This window comes from Cricetulus griseus, assembly GCF_003668045.3.
Source record: "Cricetulus griseus strain 17A/GY chromosome 1 unlocalized genomic scaffold, alternate assembly CriGri-PICRH-1.0 chr1_1, whole genome shotgun sequence".
In the NCBI taxonomy this organism is placed as follows: Eukaryota; Metazoa; Chordata; class Mammalia; order Rodentia; family Cricetidae; genus Cricetulus; species Cricetulus griseus.
Genome location: NW_023276807.1, coordinates 121,492,788 through 121,513,962, shown reverse-complemented (window position 1 = coordinate 121,513,962; position 21,175 = coordinate 121,492,788). Strand labels below are relative to the sequence as shown.

Below are 21,175 nucleotides of genomic sequence, written 5' to 3'. Positions count from 1 at the left end.
GGACCACAGACTGTAAACCATACTAATAAATCCCATATATATTCATTCTATCAGTTCTGTTCCTCTGCAGAACCATGACTAACACAAGAGATGTCTCAAAAGGTGTGCTGTTTACCTTGTATACAAATAGATGACACCACATGGACATTGAGGTGGTTTGAATTGGTATGACCCCATACACTCACATATTTGAATGCTTGGCCCACAGGGAGTGGCACTATTTAGGAGATGTGGCCTTGTTAGAGTAGGTATGATATTGTTGGAGAAGTGTGTCACTTTGGAGGCACTCTTTGAAGTCTTATATGTTCAAGCTATGCCCAGTGTGGCTTAGTCTCCTTCTGCTGCCTGGAGATCCAGATATAGAACTCTCAGCTCTTTCTCCAGCACCATGTCTTCCTATGTGCTGCCATGCTTCTCGACATGACAGTAATGCACTAAACCTCTGAAACTGTAAACTAGCCCCAATGAAATGTTTTCCTTTGTAAGAGTTGTGGTGGTCATGGTGTCTCTTCACAGCAATAACATCCTAACTAAGAAAGACATCTACTCAAATAGAATCTAGATAGTAGTACTACTTCTTGATATCTGAATCCAGTTTACAAAAAATTTTTTACCAGTTGCATCTCTGGGAGTTCAAGGCTTGACGGGTCTGTCAGACCTCATCTCAAAAAACTAAAACAAATAAAACACACACACACACACACACACACACACACACACACACACACACACACACACACGCACAAAGTATAAAAACAGTACACAGCAGCAAAGAGAAACCATTTTAATACCCAAAGCCTTGCTGTTAGCAGGCTCACCCATGATTCTACTGTGTGTAGTACAGTCTGGCGTGACTTGCTTCCTATCTATTTACTTCCCAACCCAGGGAATTTCAATGAGATGGTTAAGCTGTGCAGTGTATTCTTAAACAGAGCCGAGGATCCTGCCCTCAAACAGCTTTATCGACTGGAACATTCTCAGATTCCTGCAAGGCAGCTTGGCATGGACATTTGCATTGAAACTGCTTATTCCAAAGGTGGCAAAGCAGCTGAGGCCCTTGCGCCCACAGGTTGCTTGTGTTCACATCACAGCTTGGAAGTGATAAAGACTGCACGAGGAGCAGATCTTCCACCAACAGCTCTGCAGGCTGGCTCTGCTCCTGCAAAGTCACTGGAGCCATGAGGGCTTCCTAATGATGTCATCTGTTCAGGTTCTCCAGGGACTTAGAGGAAGCACTGTCTTTGCACACAGTCTCTATCATAAGGGTTCTGGCTGGCAGCATGAGTGTTCCCTCTCCAGCCATGTGGCCACAGTGAACCATCTATTGTCCCCACTGCAGAGTGCACAGGATGAAGATGCTCACTTTTCTCATCAGATTTACTGACAGCCTCATTTCCTGCCAAAAGGATCGGACCACACTTTCAACCCTATCAAAAGAAACACAAAAACCCTATCAGGATTCATTGTTAAGCATCTGAGCACCCCCTCCCCCTTGATCCCAAACAAACAAGATGATGTGGGAATGAAATTCCACATGACTGAGACACTGAAATGGGGGAGACCAGCCACTGGAACTCTGCAAAGAGGTGCCAGGCAGGCATGGCAGCTGTGAGGGGTTTTTTAAATGGCTTAGCAACTATTCCCTATTAGGAAAAAATGGATCTGGCCTAGGACCCACAGATTGCAGGAGTTGGGTTAAAAAACTAAAAAAAAAACTTCTCATTCTCAGCCAACTTGGATCGTTTTAAAGGAACATCTCGTCCAGCCCTGACGGGAGCTTTGGCGACTTCTGTAGGAAGTGAATCCCACATCAATGAACACAGTTTACCCATAAACACTACCTTCTCCATGAGGGTGGTGTTTACAGAGGTCCTGGTATAGGAGGCTGCAAAGCAGGTGATCTGCTGCATACTTAATTACATTTCATGCCCACTTACCAAGTGTAAAAGCTGGGCCCAGTGACCTTGTGAAAAGTACTAGGCACCGAAATATTAGCAGGAAGTCTTGGATAGCTCTGACAAGACAGGGACTATGGTAAAATAACCAGCAAGATCAGGTTCCCAAGAGAAAAATCACCCCCTCTCCACACAAAGCAAGCGCTCATGCCCCATGGCCCACATGGCATTGTTTGGAATTTTTTAAGTTTACCTGGTGGCTGGACATCTTCCTGGACAATACCAGCTCGATTTACAGCCTGCTCCTTCTCTGAGAAACACAACAAGACAATGAATTACTCTTTAGAAAAGAGGGGTGGGCAATTTTTTTCTATTTACATAGGCCAATTACAAAGCATATTTATGAGTGTGACTCAATTCCGGGATGCCGTTACTTGAAGCTAGGACCTATGATGTAAAAAGAGCCACACTTCAGACAAAAAGCTCCCAGCCAACATCTTTTCCCTGTGATCTCAGCATTGTGGAAGGGACACAACACAACAGAAAAACAGTTCTGAAGAGCTGGTGGGTGTGACATTACAAGCAGAGGTCTGCTGCAAAGAAGGGACAGGCACAATTATCAAGAAAACGGTGTCTAAAAACACTCCACTGAAGGACTGGACTCCAAGCTAAATATGCTATGTTTTTGATAGGAAATAGAGCAGAAAATTAATCTTTGGGTGGGTGGCTTTGGTTTGGATAATTGAAGCTTCCCTAATTGATTGCAGGTGCTGTGCCAATTAGTGAGCTCGGTGTAGCTGCAGCAGCTAAGCCTGGCACTTTGGAGATGTCCAACAGGCAAAGGCCAAGAGAAACCAAGCATTTTATGAGTGTGGGCTTCAAGTTCCCAGACACATCTTTCTAAGTGGTTTGGAAGAAACCTGAGGCCTCTGACGACCAAGAATTATTATTTTAAGTATCTTGACAAATGGTAGCTTTTTAGAGGAAAGACTTAAAGCCAGAGGATGTTGGCTCCTAAGTTGCAGTGATTAAATGCTGTAATCAGACCTTTGTTTTAATAGATTTACTGTTTCTTTATAGCCACTCTCGGCTTTTATTTGATACTAGGCCATCCACCCTGTCTTCCCTCATAGGCCTGTTGCAAATACAAGAAACAGGGTTCTGCCAACTCTGATACTCACCGAATCTGTTTCTCTAGAGGCTCAACAGAAAGTCAATCCTAAATGATTTACCCAATAGTCTTATCAATACTAACTTTATAGGGCGATGGGGGCTGTGGGAATCTTAATTCTAAGAAGGGAGGGAGAAGACCAGGAACAATGGGCCACCTATCCCCAGTGGCCTCTCTCAGGTAAATGGCACACAGATGCTATGGGTCTACAGATGCCAACTCAAGGGAACAGTGGCACCTCTTGATACAAAGGTGTTCTCATTGTGGAAGATGTCAAATCCTGAAGACCTGAGCCCTAGAAGGATGTCAACAGGGAAGTCTCAAAAAAGGCTGTGTCAAACAAGTGCTTAACACTAGCAGGCAAAACACACCATCATTGAGTCTCACCAGGAACAAAATGAGATAAGAGTTTTCCAGACCTAAGATGTTTCTGATATTGTGAAAGCAGGAAGAGGAGAGTTTGAACAATAGCCATGAAGCATTCTAGATGCACAGACAAAGAAATTCAGTCACCCTGAGGTACCAAACTCATTCTCTAAGAAGCAGGTACCACACTGCAGGGCCCAAGATGCTGGCAGGTTGCCAGGCATCACTGGGAGGAAGCTGCTAGTTGGTGGCAGGGACAGAATGCCTAATTGTGTTCCAACCTCTTGTCATGCAGGGGAGAACCAAGGATACAGAGAGTATCCCTGTCTTGACAAGTTCCTGCTAATTGCTAATGAGGCTGGAGAGAGGCTGAAGATTTGTTTAAACAGGCTGTAATCTCATCTTAATCTGAGTCCTTATGCAACCACCTTAGTAGCATGGCCTGGACCAGCAAGCTAAACCAGTTCCTACAAAGTGATAACTGAATATTAACCCCTGATTAAATCCACCCATTTCTCTGATCCATTAAAGCCTCAGAAACACTCTGAGGCCAAAGCAGTCTTATGAAAATTCAGGAGACCACACAAAGACACTTTATTTGAGAATGCAGAATCTGCTAATGGGAAAACAGAAACCAGTCTCTCAGGATTCAGCATGTTCATCTTGATGAAGTTGACAGGTTTCTATTTCATTGTCACTGGAGGAACAGCAAATATCTATGAACCTCAGGACAGCAGTGGAGGTAGAAGGCGGCTTTAGCTATGTGAACAAATAAGCTAATTACTGACTTTGGCTGTGAGCAAGTTTCCATGTAAAATGCTTAAAACCCAACTGTGGGCCGAGTTAGAAAATTCCCTGCTCCAGTATCTGGCAAGTCCAACTCTGCCCCCTGGTGCTAAGGCTGAGGTCTGATTTGTAGTTTTAATTGAAGCTAGTTCCTTCTAGTCAAAGGGTGATGGTGTATTATTAAACCTGTTTATACATGCAGGTGGGCTGACTTTGTCTAAGAATGAGTCTGAGTCTGAGAATGAGTGAAGGTTTGCAGTGGGAGGTAAAAATCTGCTGTATTGGGAGCTGTAGTTAACACTGACCTCCCTCAGCAGACCCCCAAGTGCTTTTCTGTGGGTGCCCCGATAAAGGGACAGCAGATAACCAAGCAAAGAAAAGTCTGAAAAGAACAAGACCTATCTACCTTCCCATCTCCTCCAACGACCTACAGTCGAAGAAAGGGCAATTTATAACCTGGAGTAATTGGGACAAATGGCAGCATTTGGATACAGTCTCTGTACTAGACAGCTGTGTTGCATGGATATTAAATTTCCTGGATTCTTGACTATACTGTCCTTGTTCTTGGCAAAAACAGGCTCACGTACTTAGGAATAAAAGCTCATAATGTCTTCAACCCACTCTCAAATGGCTCAACAAAATAATAGTAATGACAGCAATCTAGGTATGTATGTATTCTCTGTAAGGACAGAAAGCAAATATGGTGAACGTTAACAACCAGCAAATCCAGGTGACAGACACAGACACAGGAATTTATGGTCTATCCTTGGATCTTTTGTCACTTGAACTTTTTCTTACACACACACACACACACACACACACACACACACACACACACACACACACACACACACACCCCTGCAAACCAGCTAGATAAGAAAGTCCAATAACATGTGACCATTCCAGTATGGCTGCTTCAAGCAGCTATCTGTTTAAAATTAGCGGGACAGACTTAAGTACTCCCATTTGAGCTGCTGACTAGGCTCTGCCATCTACCTACAGGAGAGTCCAGAACTCAAAGTGCCCTGGAGCAGCTGGGAACCCGAGGCCACAGGACACAGTCATCAAGTGGGAAGTAGTGACCATGGGTACCAAATGGTCATAAATCCAAGTGGACCCAGGGACAGAATAGTGACTGAAACTCAGACTGAGAGCAACACACAGCTGTAACAGCAGGTATAAACCAGCTGGCTAAGAAGACAGGACATCAGTGTGAAGCAGCTGGCTAAGGGGACAGAACACTGGTGTGAAGCAGCTGGCTGAGACCAAATGTACCCATTGAGAATGGGCAGCTTAGAGATCTGCTGGTGTCCCAGAAGCCACATCATGGCTTCAGCTCACCTGAGCCAGCTAGCTGAAGGAACTGGAGGCCACTTCAATCACTGTTCTCTGGCATTGTAAACATGTCTGCACACTCATCAAAAGCAGTCTGAATACAGACAGCTTTGAAATGCTGGTTAGGAAGCAGGACTTCAGCCAGTCTCTGCATTTTGCTCGATTATACAGTGAATGGGGTGAAAATCATTCTAAGCACCTGGCGTGTACCAGGGAAAATGCCCTTACAAGAAAGGGATTTGCACATCCAGTAATTTTTTTTGTAATCTTGTTCTAGCAGATATATAACACAGTTTCAACTGGGGGCAGCAAGGGACAGCAGAAAGAACACAGGAGAGAAACAGAAGAATCACCTCCTCCCAGCTCACCCATGTAACCATTTACCCCACTGCCCTGCAACTTCACTCTTTTTAGGTATCCTGACAGGGTATTAAGTGAGCAAGGTCAAAGAGTAAGGGTCTAGTGTCTATCCAGCAATTAACATGCAGAGTGACACTAGATATGGTACCTAAATGTCAAGAATAGATGAGCTCCTGGCCTTCTGGTAAAACCCTAAGATTTTGTACTCTGTACATCTAATTAAAACAGGGAAAGATCAATATTAAAAAAAAGAAAAAAAGAAAAAAACAAATCAAAAAAATTGCTCTTACTGTATCCCATGTCACCACCATTTGACTTCAATGCCCAAAAAACATGCCGGTTTTAAAGGGCCAGACTCAGAATTGGATTAGTTGTAGGATGTAAAGACATATCAGGCTTCAAGTTATGATCCCCTAAGTCCTTGGACAAACCCCACTGGCAACAGGATGAAAGGGAAAAGCAAGGCTTGGGCTCTCTCCAGAAGCATAACAGCCCACATCCCTGGTCTCAGATCACTGAGCCTCAAGGCTAACTGCCACCTCCCAGGAGTCACAGCAGGACTTAAGCTATGGATTGACCTTGTACGCACTCCATTGAACAGTTACTCAAGTCTTGATGAGTCAGTGAGAGAGCTACAGATCACACCGAATGTCAACACGAAGTGCACTGAGACACCTGTCACGAAGGCCTGCTACTTGGTGATCACAGGTCTCTCCTTCACTGTTTAACAAAGCAGTCTTCCTTCTCATTCCCGCTGCCCATGGGCTCATCCTACTGGAGCAGAAATCATGGAACCTGCCCAGCCCTCTATTTTCCACATCCAGGCTGCCCTGAAGGACCTGACACCTTGACTCTACATGGCTTGGGCCCCTGTCTAAAAACTGTGGCCCACTCCTTGGAACAAGCAAAGCTTGTACACAGGGCAGTCAGAGACAAGGAGGAATTAAGAAGCAGCTAAGAAGCAGGAACAAAGCAGTAAGTAAATCAAGAGCTCAGGTGGAGGAGCTGTCACAGAAGGCCAGAGAAGGGCATTCAAGGAGGGACCGTCGTCCTAAATCAAAGGAGAAACACCTCTCCATCAGCTACTGAAGTCACTGTTAATACAAAGTTCTTGTGGAATATTACTTTAACTATGTAAAGGTGTGTTGCATCTCTTTATGTTATATTGTTTTACTACACAAAGATGTGTTTTACTTGTTTAATTATGTAAAGATGTGTTGCTGTTTTACCCTGCCTGCCTAAGGCACCTGATTGGCCTAATAAAAAGGTGACCAGCTAATAGCTAGGCAGCAGAAGGATAGGCGGGGTCTGGCAGACAGAAAAAGTAGAAGAAATCTAGGCTCCAGAGAAGAGGAAGAGGTAGAAAGGAGGAGACACCTGGGGCCAGTCAGCCAGGCAGCTGCTACCCAGCTAGACATGGAGTAGACCATATAGAAGAGAAAAAAGGTAAAAAAGCCCCAAGGCAAAACACAGCCAAAGAGAAACATGTTAACTTAAGTCTCCATGTCATGATTTGGGAGCTGGTCGGTGGCCCAAACAAAGCCTGTTACACAAAGTCCTTTATTTTCCCTATGAATAGGCTAGGATGGTTCCCTAACGGACAGTTGCTGGACCCTTTCCTAATGTCCTGGCTGTCCTCTGAACCACACAGCCGGCCAGCTGCACTGGCACTTTTGAGCACTCCATGGTTACCTTGAAAAAGCCACATGAAATCACAGTCACTTGCTGCCAAAGGAAAATCCCAGCTCCTGCAGACACGACTATTTCAAACATCTTAAGCTGGACTCACTGCCATTACAACACTTACTGCAATCTAGATGAACCTGCAATCATCCCGTTGGCCTAAAAGAGGGATTGTTGTGACTGGGCAAAAAAGACATGTGCACAATTGGTGGGGGCAGCATTCATTGTTAGTGTAAAGGGCTGCTAAACTGGTGCAAACATCCTGTCTTGACTACATCAGCAGGATGTTGTGCTTAGTTTGTGACCTGGCTGAAGACACTCTCCTGTGTTCCCCTTACTCGTCCACCTGGGTGTTGCGATATTAGGTTCCATAAAGACACACTGGTGTCCTGGCATACGTGTGGAGGTGAGAGGACAACTGTAGAGTTGGATCTTTCCTTCTACCATGTAGCATCCAGGAATCAAACCCAGGTCTTCAGGCTTGGCAGCAAGTGGTTGATGAACCATCTTGCCAGCCCCTATCAGATGCAGCTGAGAGGCAGGCAAAGCAAAAGCACCCCAGGCAGTCAGTAGATAACTCTCGGACAATGCACTTCACCTACAGAGGGTGTGTCACCCTGTGTCAGACAGCAGAAGCTGTCCCCACAACTCACCACTCCAGAGACACATGTCTCTGCATCAGACCTGCTCTTTCTTTAGAGGTGTAGGAGGAGGTGCCTAGACTCTGCCCAAGGCTGTGTCAGCCTGATCTCAGGTGCCCATGTTACCTCCCTCTACAGACTGTCCTCTCTCTAGCTAGCACCTTAGCCTGCCTGGCCTCTCCTGGTGTTCCTGTGCCTCCCAGCACAAACTTAAAGCAAAACTTCATTCTCCCTAGTCCCTCCACCTGTTTCAAGGGTTGTCAAGCCACCGACAAACATCTACTTAACAGACTGCTTGCTCACTCTTGGATCTGCTGCAATCTTCTTGCTCACTTTCAACCCACTGAAAGCATTAACCAACAGTTTATTGTTATCATCTCTTTTATAAGTCCAACAGATACTTTCACTTATCTCTATTTCCAAGCAACCTAACCCTGAGGCCACACCCCTTCCATGGAGAGCTGCTTTTTTTTTTTTTTTTTTTTTTTTTTTTTTTTTTTTGGTTTTTTGAGACAGGGTTTCTCTGTGTAGCTTTGGAGCCTATTCTGGCACTCACCCTGGAGACCAGGCTGGCCTCAAACTCACAGAGATCCACCTGCCTCTGCTTCCCGAGTGCTGGGATTAAAGGCGTGCACCACCAACGCCCGGCTGAGAGCTGCCTTCTTGATGCTACAGGTTCTCCTAACTTTAAGCCTCTCTATGCCCACTCCTCCTAAGGCTCCTTTGTGGTCTTCTCTGCTGACCACTTCTCAACCCTTTACACACTGGTGTTCTGGACACTACAGCTTCCCAGCTTAGAACACTTGCCATAGCCCCAACCTGGTGCACTGACTGGTCCTGGTATACACTGCTGGTGCCTTTACCCCACTCCAGACTGGTTATGGTTCTGCCCCTGGGCAACTCCAGAAGCACATGGCTGCCCAGCCCTCCAGCTGTCCAAAATGGCACCTATACATCCTCATCCCTCAAACTAATGCCTTCCAATTGGTTGCCACCATCACCACAACCACCTTCGGGTGTGCTGGAGTCAGGAAGACAGGAGCCATTCTCCCTCACCCTCGGGGCTTGTGATGGTTTGAATAAGAACAGCCCCCATAGCCTCTTGTATTTCAATGGCTGGCTACCAGGGGGTGGCACTATTTGAAAGGATTATAGGTACCGCCTCTTTGGAGGAAACGTGTCACTCCAGGATGGTGTTAAGGTTTTCAAAAGCCCAAGGTGGGCCAAGTGGCTCATAGTCTTTTCCTGATGCCTGCAGATCCATACGTAGAACTCTTTAGCTACTTCTCCAGCAACATGTCTGTCTGCCTGTGTGCCACCATGCTCCCCACCATGATGAAAATGAACTAAACCAGCCCCAACTAAATGCTTTCTTCTATAAGTATTGCTGTGATCATGGTGTCTCTTCACAGCAATAGAACACTAAGGCAGGGCTCATCAGACACAAGTCCCTATGCACTGAGTCCTTCAGTTCCAGAAGTGTTCTGGTATAGGCTGGGTACCATTTCCTGAGTGGGGGGTGGGGGGAGATAACTGCTTTTTGGTACCCATCTTTCTGCCTCTAGACGCTTCAGGTCCCTCCTCCCTATAGTGGCACTGAAGCTGGCATACAGTGAATCTGGTCACCTTGTTAAAACACTTCAATAACCTCCACTGGCTGGACTTTGAGGATAGCAGTGGGGTAACTGCAGGGTTTTAATTAAGCAAGCCAGATGACTGCACTTGAAGGACAAATGGAAGGACCAGTGCCAAAGACCCAGAGGGCTCCACATTTCCTAACAAACCAAAACAGTTTCCCTTTACAAATTCTCACCAAAGCCAGGTGTATTTCAGAAAGAACTCAACTGGGGCCAGCAGGATGGCTCAGCCAGCAAAGCACTTGCCAAGGAAGCCCAATGACCTCGATTCAATCCCACAACCCATGAAAAGGCAAGTGAGAAATGACTCCATGGAGTTTGTTCTCGGACTGCCACACATAAGCTGTGGTATGTGCACCCTCTCAACAACACACAATAATACATTTTCTTGAAAGGTTTTTAAAAAGAAAACAGTGCACACAAGAAAAGCATAAGGGGATGGATGGAAGGACGAAGCGTTGGGGACTGAACAGTGACGTTAGTGAGCAAAGGAGCAGGGAACACATCGGGCTAAAACAATATGCAAGATGCACAAGGACAGGGCAGGGTAAGACGAGTGGCGGGGAACGAGGTGCTGAGGCCACCCCACACATGCATCTAAACTGCACCTGGCACAGTGACAACTAAATGCGGGTTTTGAGCATAAGAAAGGAAAGTGGCTAAATACTCTACATATTAAAACGTGAATGCACTGAGGTGAACAGAAGCTCACCCACACAGCAGGCTTCCAGTTCCTATCCCAAGCACACACTGAGCCAGCTGGACATGCTTACTGCTGGGTCAGCCAACCCCAGGCACACACCTGCTCTCACCACCTCCATCCCAACACCTCCATCTTGTTCCTTGCCAAAGCCCTCCTTTTAAGTGGGTTTTTTTTTTTTTTTTCACAATTCCTAATATGAGAATACACTAGGAATTTCTACAAGTTATACTTCACTTAATTCACCCCAAACCTATATTCAGTCCACTAAACACCACCACCACAGGAGGTGCGGGACAAGATCCAGAGTGAGGAAATACCTTGCCTGTAGGTTATTTAACAGCTACCACAAAGGGTTATTATGAGCACTAAGTGGCTTAATAGCTGAAGTGCTTGGAAGAGTGCCAAGAAAAAAAACCTTCTGATAAAAACTAGCTGTTTAGTATTTACAGCTTCTAGAGTTGGACTTGAGACAGAAGGTCTGCTATTGGTTCCCTTAGGAAAATCCTCTTTCTGAAGACAGGAGTGTAGTTCTCAGCTACTGTGCTTTGTCCTCTATGTGAAGATGGGTTTGCTTGCTTCCGAGCTTCCAATAAAAATTAACTGTTTAGTATTATTTACTTTTTGAAAGATCTAGTTATGGCATTAGTGAAAGTTGGCCGAATTAATTAAAATAAGCTAAAAGGTGAGCAGGTGTACTCAGTCTTAAATCTAAAAACACAGCTATCATAGTTATTCTTGCAAGAAGTTCACCCCAGAGCCCGACCTGCCTGCCTAAAGCAATGTGGACAAGCAAAGTCTGGGGAGTATTCCTGGAAGACGTGTAGGAAGACAGGACACGATTCCTCTTCACTGGCTGATTGAGAGCAAAGTTTCTTGACCAGGGCAACCCTCACACTTTGATACTTCCTCACAGGTGACTTCTGCGTACTGCGGCGAATTTATCCTGTATCCTATGCAGTAGATACTACTAGCTTACTCACATCCTCTTCGCTCCCTTAGCTGTGACAAGCAAACCCATCTTCACATAGAGGACAAAGCACACTAGCTAAGAGCTGAGTCCTGACTTCAGAAAGAGGAGTTTCCTAGCACACCTTCTGTTTCAGGTCCAACTCTAGAAGCTGTAACAACAACAACAAAACAAACAAACAAACACAAACAAACACACCGGGCAAGGATCCAGTGAGGGAGAAGGATGGAGACTTTCTGCAGGACCTCACACAAGCCCATGTTCCCTCCACACATGGCGCATGCAGGAGGACTTGATGGCAGGAAGCACAGAGACCATCTCAGTCTGGGCCGACGAAAAGAAGCTGCCAGGAGATGCTGTGTGTGTGCTTTAAAATGCTCTGCCTCCAGGAACCAAATGCTATAGCAATGGAGATGGGCAGAGCATTTACATGGCTCTTCAAATCGCCAAGCTTCAGCCTCTGCTAATATTCCCCAGGGGCTGGGCTGGCCCTCTTCCATCTTCAAGATGATTCAGGGTTCCTGGAGAACAAAATGAGCCTCTAACGCCTCATCTCTCCTCTCTGACAGATGGTTTCAGATGTATCAAAGTGCTAATCCTTGCTGAGGTATAGGTCTCCAGGAAGGAGAGTTTGGCTTTTAGAATGATAGGACCTGAATGATTAAGGAGGAAAATGACTCCCCAGACATCCGCCATTGTCATGTGAGCAACCAGCTTAAAATGAAGGAAACCAGCAGAATCTGAAAAACGATTTGAGGAAAAACTCAAAAAACCCAGGTTAACAGTTTAGCTTTGAAATATTTCCGCTCCAAGGCATCTTAGGGGATGGAAATGAAGCACAGTAAAAACACCTTTCAGTTCAGGATGATCAAGGTTCCTGTCTGCCTCCCCACTGCATCACCATCTAAACCTGGGTGGATGGAGGCGGCTCTGGAGACAGAAGCCTGCCTGGGTTGGTACTATTTCCCTTACCACTTATTAGCTGTGTGACCCCATCTGTAAAATGGGTAACATCTACCTCAAGGGAAGGCTGTGCAAATGCAAAGATCCAGTATATGCCTAACCTGACACATATTAAACATTCACATATATACATATACATGTGTGTATATATTAACTGTGTGTGATCTACTGTTTAGTGTCGACCTGCTATGTGCAGGCTACTTTCATATACATCAACACCTCTATGACTCAAAAGATGCTCCACAGTTCTGTTACTGATCGCGTAGGTAAGTATTTAGAGCCTGAACATGGAAGTTGAACATAAGAGGTGAGGCCATTTGTCCGAGTTCACCGGCTGCACAGGGAGAGCCTGGAACCCGGTTGGCCTCACTCCTAAATCCAGCTATTCCTCCTAAAACAGATAGGGTATAGGCTTAAGGACGAGGGCGTGTCGCTGGGGCTAGCCATCGCGCAGGGTCAGAGGTCACTCACGGTATTCCTCCAGCCTCATGAGGGGCCGGAAGTAGATAGGGTAGAAGGCGGCGCCGACCAAGGAGATGAAGCCGCTAAATATGAGCGCGGTGCGCAGGTTTCGGGCCGCAGCCATGGCGAGAAAGGGGGCTTCAGAGCCCCGGGAGGCCCGACACGCTCGCTCGGAAACCTGATCCCGGCCTCAAGGTCGCGACCTGGCTCGGAAGAGGCGGAGTAGCTTTCGCTTCCGGGACCTGGTGCAGGGCGGAGTTTCTGGGTTGGGAGGCGGGGCTTGGGCGAAAAGACACCCCCCCGGGGGCGGGGACATATGAGGGCGTGGACTCTATGAAGGGCGAGGCATACGGGGGCGGGACCTCGAACTAAGCTCCTCCTTTCTCGCCCTCAGGCTGCCCGCGGACAGTGGTGGTAGACGCACATATACCTTTGGCCGTGCTCCTTTCCCGAGGTTTCTTTTTGTCCCCTTACTCTCCCTGGATTTTGTCCTTCCTCATCTGCTCCAACCACCACCTTCCTGCTTTGCTCTCAGTTACCAACCACACTTTCCCATCCTTCCCCCTCAGTATTTGATATCTGGTGACTGTGGCTAGTAGTCTCTGAGACTTTGGGTGAGTCACTAGACCTCCCTCTGTGAAAGCTGTTTGTGGGCATGAACCACAAGGGAACAAACCGCCTGGTCCGGAGTGGTTTTCAAGGTATTTGCAAAATCTAAGCCGCTGAGTCTAATGAACTATGTAGCCTTCATGGAGTATGTTTGAGCATCCAAAGTGGCCTAACACTGATCTCTCATCCTCTCCTCTCTCCCTGTTCTATGTGCTGGATTGTGAGGGAATTACATGGGGGGTTCCTAAAACCAACCAAGGTCTGCAAACAAAAACAATTAAAACCCAGAAGCATAGAGTCAGTGACAGGTTCCCTAGGGCTCTGGCTCTTGGCCTGGGGCACAGCCTCTGAAGAATGCCACCTGCTCCCTCACTCCATGATCACCTTCCTCCATCACTGCACCTGTCCCCTCTTACAGAGCCTGAGTCAGATCATATGATCTCCTCAGGGGGTTGGGCAGCTGAGACCAACATTCCTTGGGCCTTCACTCAGTCCCTTAGAAATAGAAATGACACCAACAGCTGAAGCTGGGGTGCAGAGAGGATATTTATCTTGACCTCAGCAACATTATTTAGTCCTGAGAAGGTCTGCAATCTCTTTGAAATGATGTGGCGAACACAGGTCTTTTTCTCTATAGTTTTGTAGTTGAATCAAGATTCCATCTACCTCTGGCTCTAGCAGCATATAAATCAGTCATTCAATCTGTCAGCAGATTTATGGACTATCTTGCTATGCCCCCAAACACCAGGCAAAGTGCTAAGGGGGGCACAAGATGAATAAGACATGACCTCTGCTCTCCAGGATCCTTCCTCGGAACAAATACATGAAAGGATAACTAATCCTGGATACAGCCTGTTGCCGATGAGTGATGCAGTCCCACAGGCAACATAAGTACAAGGAGAAAGATGAATGTCTGTGCAGTAAGGTGGCTGCTCCTCAGGCCCCCTCAGGACTTGCTGGGTAAGGAGACAAGACTGCACAGCAAACAGGGAACTTGTGATACATGAATTAAACACAGGGTGAAAGATCACCAGGTGTAGTGCACACTTGTTATCCTAGCAGTCAAAGATCCATCTCTAAATGGCTTTGGGGAACAGCTCCTCTCCTACTCTTGAATCCTCCTGTCCTCACTCTGCTTCTTCCAATCTCAGACAGTTAAGCACATCCCCAAGCTGACCAAGGTTCTTCGATAGTGGATTGGTTGGCCTAGGGCTTGAGCCATGTGACCCCAGGTAGGACAGTCATACTCTTACCTCAGCTCTCCTGGAAAATGGGATTTGAACTTGAGGGAACAAGGTGATGGAGCTATGGGGGGAGGGATTGAGAATGAGGTCAGTACTACAGGAGAGAAAGCAGATGCTGATGTTGAATTTGAGCCAGACATCCCCAGAACAACATCTGCCCCTGATTGCCATTATGAGCCAATGAATCCCCTGTTCTCAGAAGTCAGCTTGTGCTGAGGTCTTGTATGTGAATATGTGTGTGTGTACATATATAGGTGCACATGCATATGGAGGCAAGGGGAAAACCCCAGGTGTCATCCTCAGGGAGGCCATTCACCTCTTTTGAGACAGGGTCTCTCATTGTCCTGGAGCTCATGAATTAGGCTAGACTGGATGATCAGTGATTCCCAGGCATCATTTTGTCTCTACCTTCCCAGTGTTGGGTTTAGAAGTGAACGCTACCACATCCAGCTTTATTAAATGAATTCTGGGGATCAAATTCAGGTCCTCATGCTTGGAAGGCAAACACTTTAGTGACTGGACCATCTCCCCAGCCCCTTGGGGGCTTAACTTTTACATCAGGAATCCCAGATGAAATGTCCATGCATCAGATTTTCCTAAGCCGCAAGGCAAGGGCAACTTCTATATAAACCACTAAAGGCAGACATTGCAGTGCATATTTGCTCCCTGGCAGCTTAGCAGCCCCTCATAAGAGCTCCTGGTGTTCTCTGCAGAATGACCTCTTATTTAACACTCTTGGTGGACCATAAATCCAGGAGTCTGTGCATCCTCAGGAAGTGCAGGACTAACTGATCTCTTGTGACACCTTATTGGGCTAGAAGGATAGCCAGCCAGGCCCTACCCACAGGCCTCTGCAAATGAGATTCAAGATGCTGAAAGAATGGGCCAGCCTGGTGAGGTACCAGTAGCCATCTCCAAAGCAAGAACAGGAAGCTGTGGCAGATGAGCCAAGGTGATGTAACAAATGAATCCTGGCATCTCTATCCCCTTCATGCTAATCTAAAGGCACTGGTTGTTCAGCAGCAATGATTTCCTGGTGATGGTTCATTTTCAATGTCAACTTGTCACAACTTAGAATCGTCTGAGAAAAGAGCCTGCATGAGAGATTTGCTATCAGGTTGGCCTGTGGGCATATTTGGGGAGAATTGTCTTGATCCTTAATTGATGTAGGAAGTCCCAGTCCCTTTCGGGTGACACCATTCCCTGGGCAGTGGGTCCTGAACTGTATGGGGCAGGAGAAAGCTAGATGCAGTTGGCAGCATGAGTGAATCTGTTTCTCTTTGTTCTTGACCATGGGTGTGATGAGACCAGCTGCTTGAGTTCCTGCCTTGACTTCCCTAAAACGATGGACTGTCACCTGAAATTGTAAGTGGAAATAAACCCCTTCTTCCCTAAACTGCTTGCTTTATCAGGATATTTGTCACAACAACACATGTGAAGCTAGAATGCCCCCTATGCCTTTGGTGGATTGTTAGGATTATCCCCAGGCCATACTTATATTTTCCAGTTCCACCGACTGCAGGTTCATCTCTTTGATTCCCAGCGTTCTCACATTGCTGAGAAAACTCTACTCCCCCAGTTTTTCCCCCCAGTTTTTTTTTCTCCCACTGTCCCATCCATTCAACCTGTAGGGTTTTTGTCTGTTTGTGTTTGTTTGTTGTGGTGCTCTATGCAAAGCACTGTAGTTGATTGGAATGAGAAGAGAAATTGTTCATTTTTTAAAACATCAAATGTAACCGGGAGATGGCGGTGCATGCCTTTAATCCCAGCACTTGGGAGACAGAGGCAGGCAGATCTCTGGGAGTTCGAGGCCAACCTGATCTACAGAGTGAGTTCCAGGACAGCCAGGGCTGTAACAAAGAGAAACCCTGTCTTGAAAAAAGAAAAACAAACAAAAATTTCAACTGTGATTCACTGAACCAGGAGAGGATGGTGGCAGCACCAAATATAATAAAGCCTGCTTGTCCTTGGTGTTTGCCGCAGGATAGGGATGAAACATTGCAGTGCACATTTGCTCCCTGGCAGCTTAGCATCCCCTCATAAGAGCTCCTGGTGTTCTCTGCGGAATGACCTCTTAGTTAACACTCTTGGTGGACCATAAATCCAGGAGCCTGTGCATCCTCAGGAAGCACAGGACTGATACCAAGTCCCATATACCAAGTGTCCTGTGCAGTCACTACCTCGATTAGTATTCCCCAAGCCTTTCAGAGGTGGGAGGTGAGGCTCACGACAATGACCTTTTTCATTGCTATGACAAGACACCGGGCAGAAGTAACTAGGGAAGGCAAGGCTTATTTTAGCTCATAGTCTAAGGGTACACTTCATCCTGGTGGGCAGATGTGCAGGCATGGAGGTGAGGAAGCTGGCTCACAGCATGTTCATGGCCAGGAAGCACAGAGATAAATACCAGTGCTCTGCACAATTTATCATGTTTTATTTGTAATTCATTCTGGGACCCCAGCCCACATTCAGGGTAGCTCTTTGTTAACTAAACTTCCCCAACCATCCAGCTTTGTAAAAACAACCTCCCAGTGGCATGTTTCTAAATTATTCTAATCCAGTGAAATTGTTAGGGGAAGATTGACCAATACATGTGCCCAAGGTGACATGAACTGAAAGTGACAGCAAAGATTCTGCTTCTGGAGTCTGGCTCTTAATCACCAACCTAAATCACCCAGCAAAGTCAGTGAGCTTATGTTTCCTGGGTGCGGCTATGCAGCTGATGGGTATCTTTAGACTCACCCAGCAGGGTTCCAGACACGTGCTGGATCTGTCTTCCAGCCACTGTTACATACCCACAGTTCTGCCCATTTTTCAGTAGGAACTGGCTATTCATATCAGCCTTCCCTGTTACCAGGCACACAGAGAGACCCAAAGCCATCCCTGGTGGGGCCGGAGTTATTCAGTAGGAGGAAAAGTGGTTGTGGTCCCACAGCATAGCCAGTGGACATCTGCAAGGACACACTTACCCACTCAGATAACAATATCCTCTGACCTCTGGAGAGGATCTGCTGTAGCAACCAGGCTAGGGGTAGGATAAGGGGGTAGTGTCCTATGTGGAAGAGTATTGTCCGAAAGAAGGCAGCAGTGAAACTAGTCACTATGTCCTCCTCTTAACCATGGGAATCAAGGAGAGTCAGCTAAGAGAATCAACTAAGTGCCCAGAACACAGCAGTCTGCCATCAAAACTTCAGTGCTTAACCCGTTCTTGTTCTCCTGGCCTGGAGAACAGGGGTAGGCGATTTCTGCTATACCTGATGTGCCCCATTGTTGCTTCTGGGGCCTGCCCTGATGTAGTTCCTTTATTGACAACCATTGGCAGAAATTGTGGAGTATTTAGGAAATGGGGCCTGCAAAGGAAACTAGTCTCTCTAGCTCTCCAGTCACACCAGGATCTGTTCACAGCAGTGCGAAGTTTCTATCCTGTTGGTTTTCACATGCTCTGCTCTTGCCACTGAAGCCCCTCCTTTTATTCTAGGCATGTGCAGAAAAATATCAGGCATTTCTTTCTGAAGGCCAGTGGATAGAGAGAGGCCCATAGGTATTGGCACAGTCTGGGGGAGCCTTTGTTGATGAGGACGCATCTCTAGACAAAGGAAGGCATATTGGAACACCTTCTAGATCTCCTTTGTCCCCCTCTGGAGACTTTACTGACTTGAACTTGGATACCTGCATCTTCTCCTTCCTCCTTAGTAACCTTTGAAAGAAGGAAGACTGTTCAGATTATTTCCTCCCAATGATCTGACTCCAGTAACCCAGATCCTTAGTGAATTCCTAATCTCATTTTGCCTGTGGACTATCCACCATTCAGAAAAACCACTGGAGTAAAAACATTCCATTTGACATCCTTTTCTCAAATTTATAATCTGTAAGCAAGCACAATGCCTATAATCTAGACAATGTGGAATGTCTTTTTCCTCAGCCTGGAAAATGAAAACAAAAGTGGGGTGCCCAGGACATGAAGGGCAGAAACAGAAATAGACAGCAAGGAGGGGTGTATAGAAGAGCTGGCATTATGGCTCAGTGGAACCCTTGTCTCTAACCTCCTACTCAAGCAGGCTGCTGCTTCTTTGCCTCTAGTTGTTCCTGGCAGCTTGTCTAGCACCTGTCCCTGGGTTGCTGCAAATTCACATGAGCTTTCCAGGTCTAGCCATCTTAATGCTAGAGGCACAAGGCTGGAGAAAACTCTTAAGTCTCTGTTAGCTCCACGGACTGACTGGGGTATGGCTGGAGGTGGAACCCTGGGCTTCATGCCTATATAAGCCTTCTACATTGTGCCCAACCCCCAGCTGCTCAGACAGCACTCTTGTGATTTTATGTTCTTTCCTACTCTTCCATCAGCATGGAGACCTTCAGAACCTAGTGTATGGAGGATCCCGGACCAGAGAAAGGGTGTGTATGTGGGGGGGGGCATTTGTCCTGCCACCCCAGCAGTAGCCATGTGGTTCTGCTAAAGTACACAGCCAGATTTCCTATACAGAGGCAGAAACACACACACGCACACACACACACACACACACACAGCTCACTTGTAGCTGCCTCCATTTGAATTTCAGGTACTTCCTACCTCAAACTTAAAGCAAACCTGCTACTACTTTTATTTTTTCTTTCTATGCTGGAACATTTTAAACCTACTTTGGGTTTTGCCTACATTCTAAGATGGCTCAAGAAATAGAGACAAGGCTGAGCAAGCCTTCCTATCCCCAGACAGCTTACCCCTGGGTGCCTGCATTTAGCTCCTCACAGCCCAGGAGCCCAAGAGCTGGGTGTGTAGGGTGAGGAAGCAATGAAACAGAACACTGACCTTCCCCATGGACCTTTCCCAGGTGGGCAAGCCCACCCCCTCCTACCTAGGAAGATGATGGGTTCCTTGGGGTCCGTTTTGCCCTGTGTCTTGGCTTAGATGTGGTGGACTAAGCTTTCATCCTGGTTCTCTGTCTAGTCATAAGAGATCAAAGTGTTCACCTGGAGGTCCCACTCTCCTTACTCCCGGGTTCAAATCCCAAGTGAAAGACCCCAAGAAATATAACAAAGATGCTGGTCATTGTCTAAGGGATTGCAGAGTTCATTCTCTGGGGGGGGGAAGAATTGAACATCAGAGTAAGAGAGAAGACCAAGCACAGGAAAGAAAGGAAAACCTTTTTCCCTTTGGGAAATGGGAGTGCCCTGAGGCTGGGAGTCTGCTAAATGGACTCCAGGTTATTCTATAGTCCCCCTAGTTCCTCCCCTTTCTCCCACTAATTCTGTTTAGATACCCACCACCTTTAAGCTGACTGTGTCATCTTAAATGAGCTCAGGGAGCTCATTTTCACTTTCCTCATCTACCTATGGCCCTCTAACTCACATTCAGATTTCTTTCATGGTGATGTTCTGGTATCAATGGTAGAATAACCAGTCTTTGTGTCTTCCTTCCCCACAATGCTGGAGCTCTCCTGGTGGTGCCCTCTTGCAGGCTGATCCTGGAGTGTTCCAGGCTGCAAGTCAGCCCACATGCTCCCAGTAAAATCTATTCAAACTCCAGCTTTTCAGTTTCAGTTCATGCCACCAGGAGCCATCCAGATACAGAAATCAACACAATTGTCTCCAACATGTGGCATGAATGAGGGCCTTGGGGCCCCATAGCTAATATTTGGGAAAGCCAAAGGAAGTTTGGGTTTGGGGGGAAGTATATGTGGAAAGAGAGACAACCTAAGACAGGATGCAAGTCAAATATGTCAGGATCCCTAGGGTGCATATTTTCATCTCAATCACTAAGAAAAAAATTGGCTTGGGCTCCTGGCAGGCACTTTTCCCGTCTTACCCTGCATGTGAGGATGGAACGCTTGCAGGGAACAGACCGCCAGTGGTGTCTTGTGCAGGGTGCAGACAGACATCAAAGTTAATCTGCTCTCTGATCTAAGCAAAATGGTGATGAGAGTTTCCCGGGACAGCAGCTCCACTAATTGTGGCACTGCAGCCCAGCGGATGTATTTTTAGAACACTGTGAATCCCCGAAGAAGCATGGTTACTGGCTGTGGGAGAGCAGGCTGGATGCTCACGGTCTGTTACTGAGTGCTCTCCAGCAGGCTCCACCGACCTAGTGCTGCTGAAGACGGGAGAAGGAAGACAGGCTTCCGATGATGTGATGGAACACCGGGACTCCCTGAAGCTACCTAGAGTGAAAAGATTTCCAGTTTAGATCACTCCTCAGTCCTTTTGTCTGCCCTTTCTGCAGAGATCTTTCCAGATTTCTCCCTTGACTTATTTCTGCATATACCAGCATTTCTCAAACCTGTGTTGTGGGTCGAAACCCCTTTGGGTGTTGAGTGACCCTTCATAGGGGTCGCCTAAGACCATCAGAAAACAGATATTTA

At 46.7% G+C, this 21,175-nt stretch overlaps 1 protein-coding gene across 1 annotated transcript; it reads right to left on the bottom strand.

The window, feature by feature from the left end:
- Positions 1 to 768: 768 nt before the first annotated feature.
- Positions 769 to 13,215, bottom strand: Smim20 (small integral membrane protein 20). The gene is made up of 3 exons (XM_027386952.2): positions 12,979 to 13,215; positions 2,149 to 2,205; positions 769 to 1,427 (listed from the first exon to the last, which is right to left on the bottom strand). The coding sequence occupies exons 1-3, from the start codon at positions 13,091 to 13,093 to the stop codon at positions 1,390 to 1,392; spliced, it is 210 nt and encodes a 69-aa protein (XP_027242753.1). The 5' UTR covers positions 13,094 to 13,215; the 3' UTR covers positions 769 to 1,389.
- Positions 13,216 to 21,175: the final 7,960 nt, after the last annotated feature.

What these genes read in the sequence shown, in the direction of transcription:
- Smim20 (XM_027386952.2), bottom strand. Translation starts at nt 13,093, where the DNA reads ATGGCTGCGGCCCGAAACCTGCGCACCGCGCTCATATTTAGCGGCTTC. An exon ending in CATGAGGCTGGAGGAATACC is followed by an intron (nt 2,206 to 12,978) that starts GTGAGTGACCTC and finishes TGTGTTTCTCAG; the next exon opens with AGAAGGAGCAGGCTGTAAAT. An exon ending in GGAAGATGTCCAGCCACCAG is followed by an intron (nt 1,428 to 2,148) that starts GTAAACTTAAAA and finishes TTCTTTTGATAG; the next exon opens with GGTTGAAAGTGTGGTCCGAT.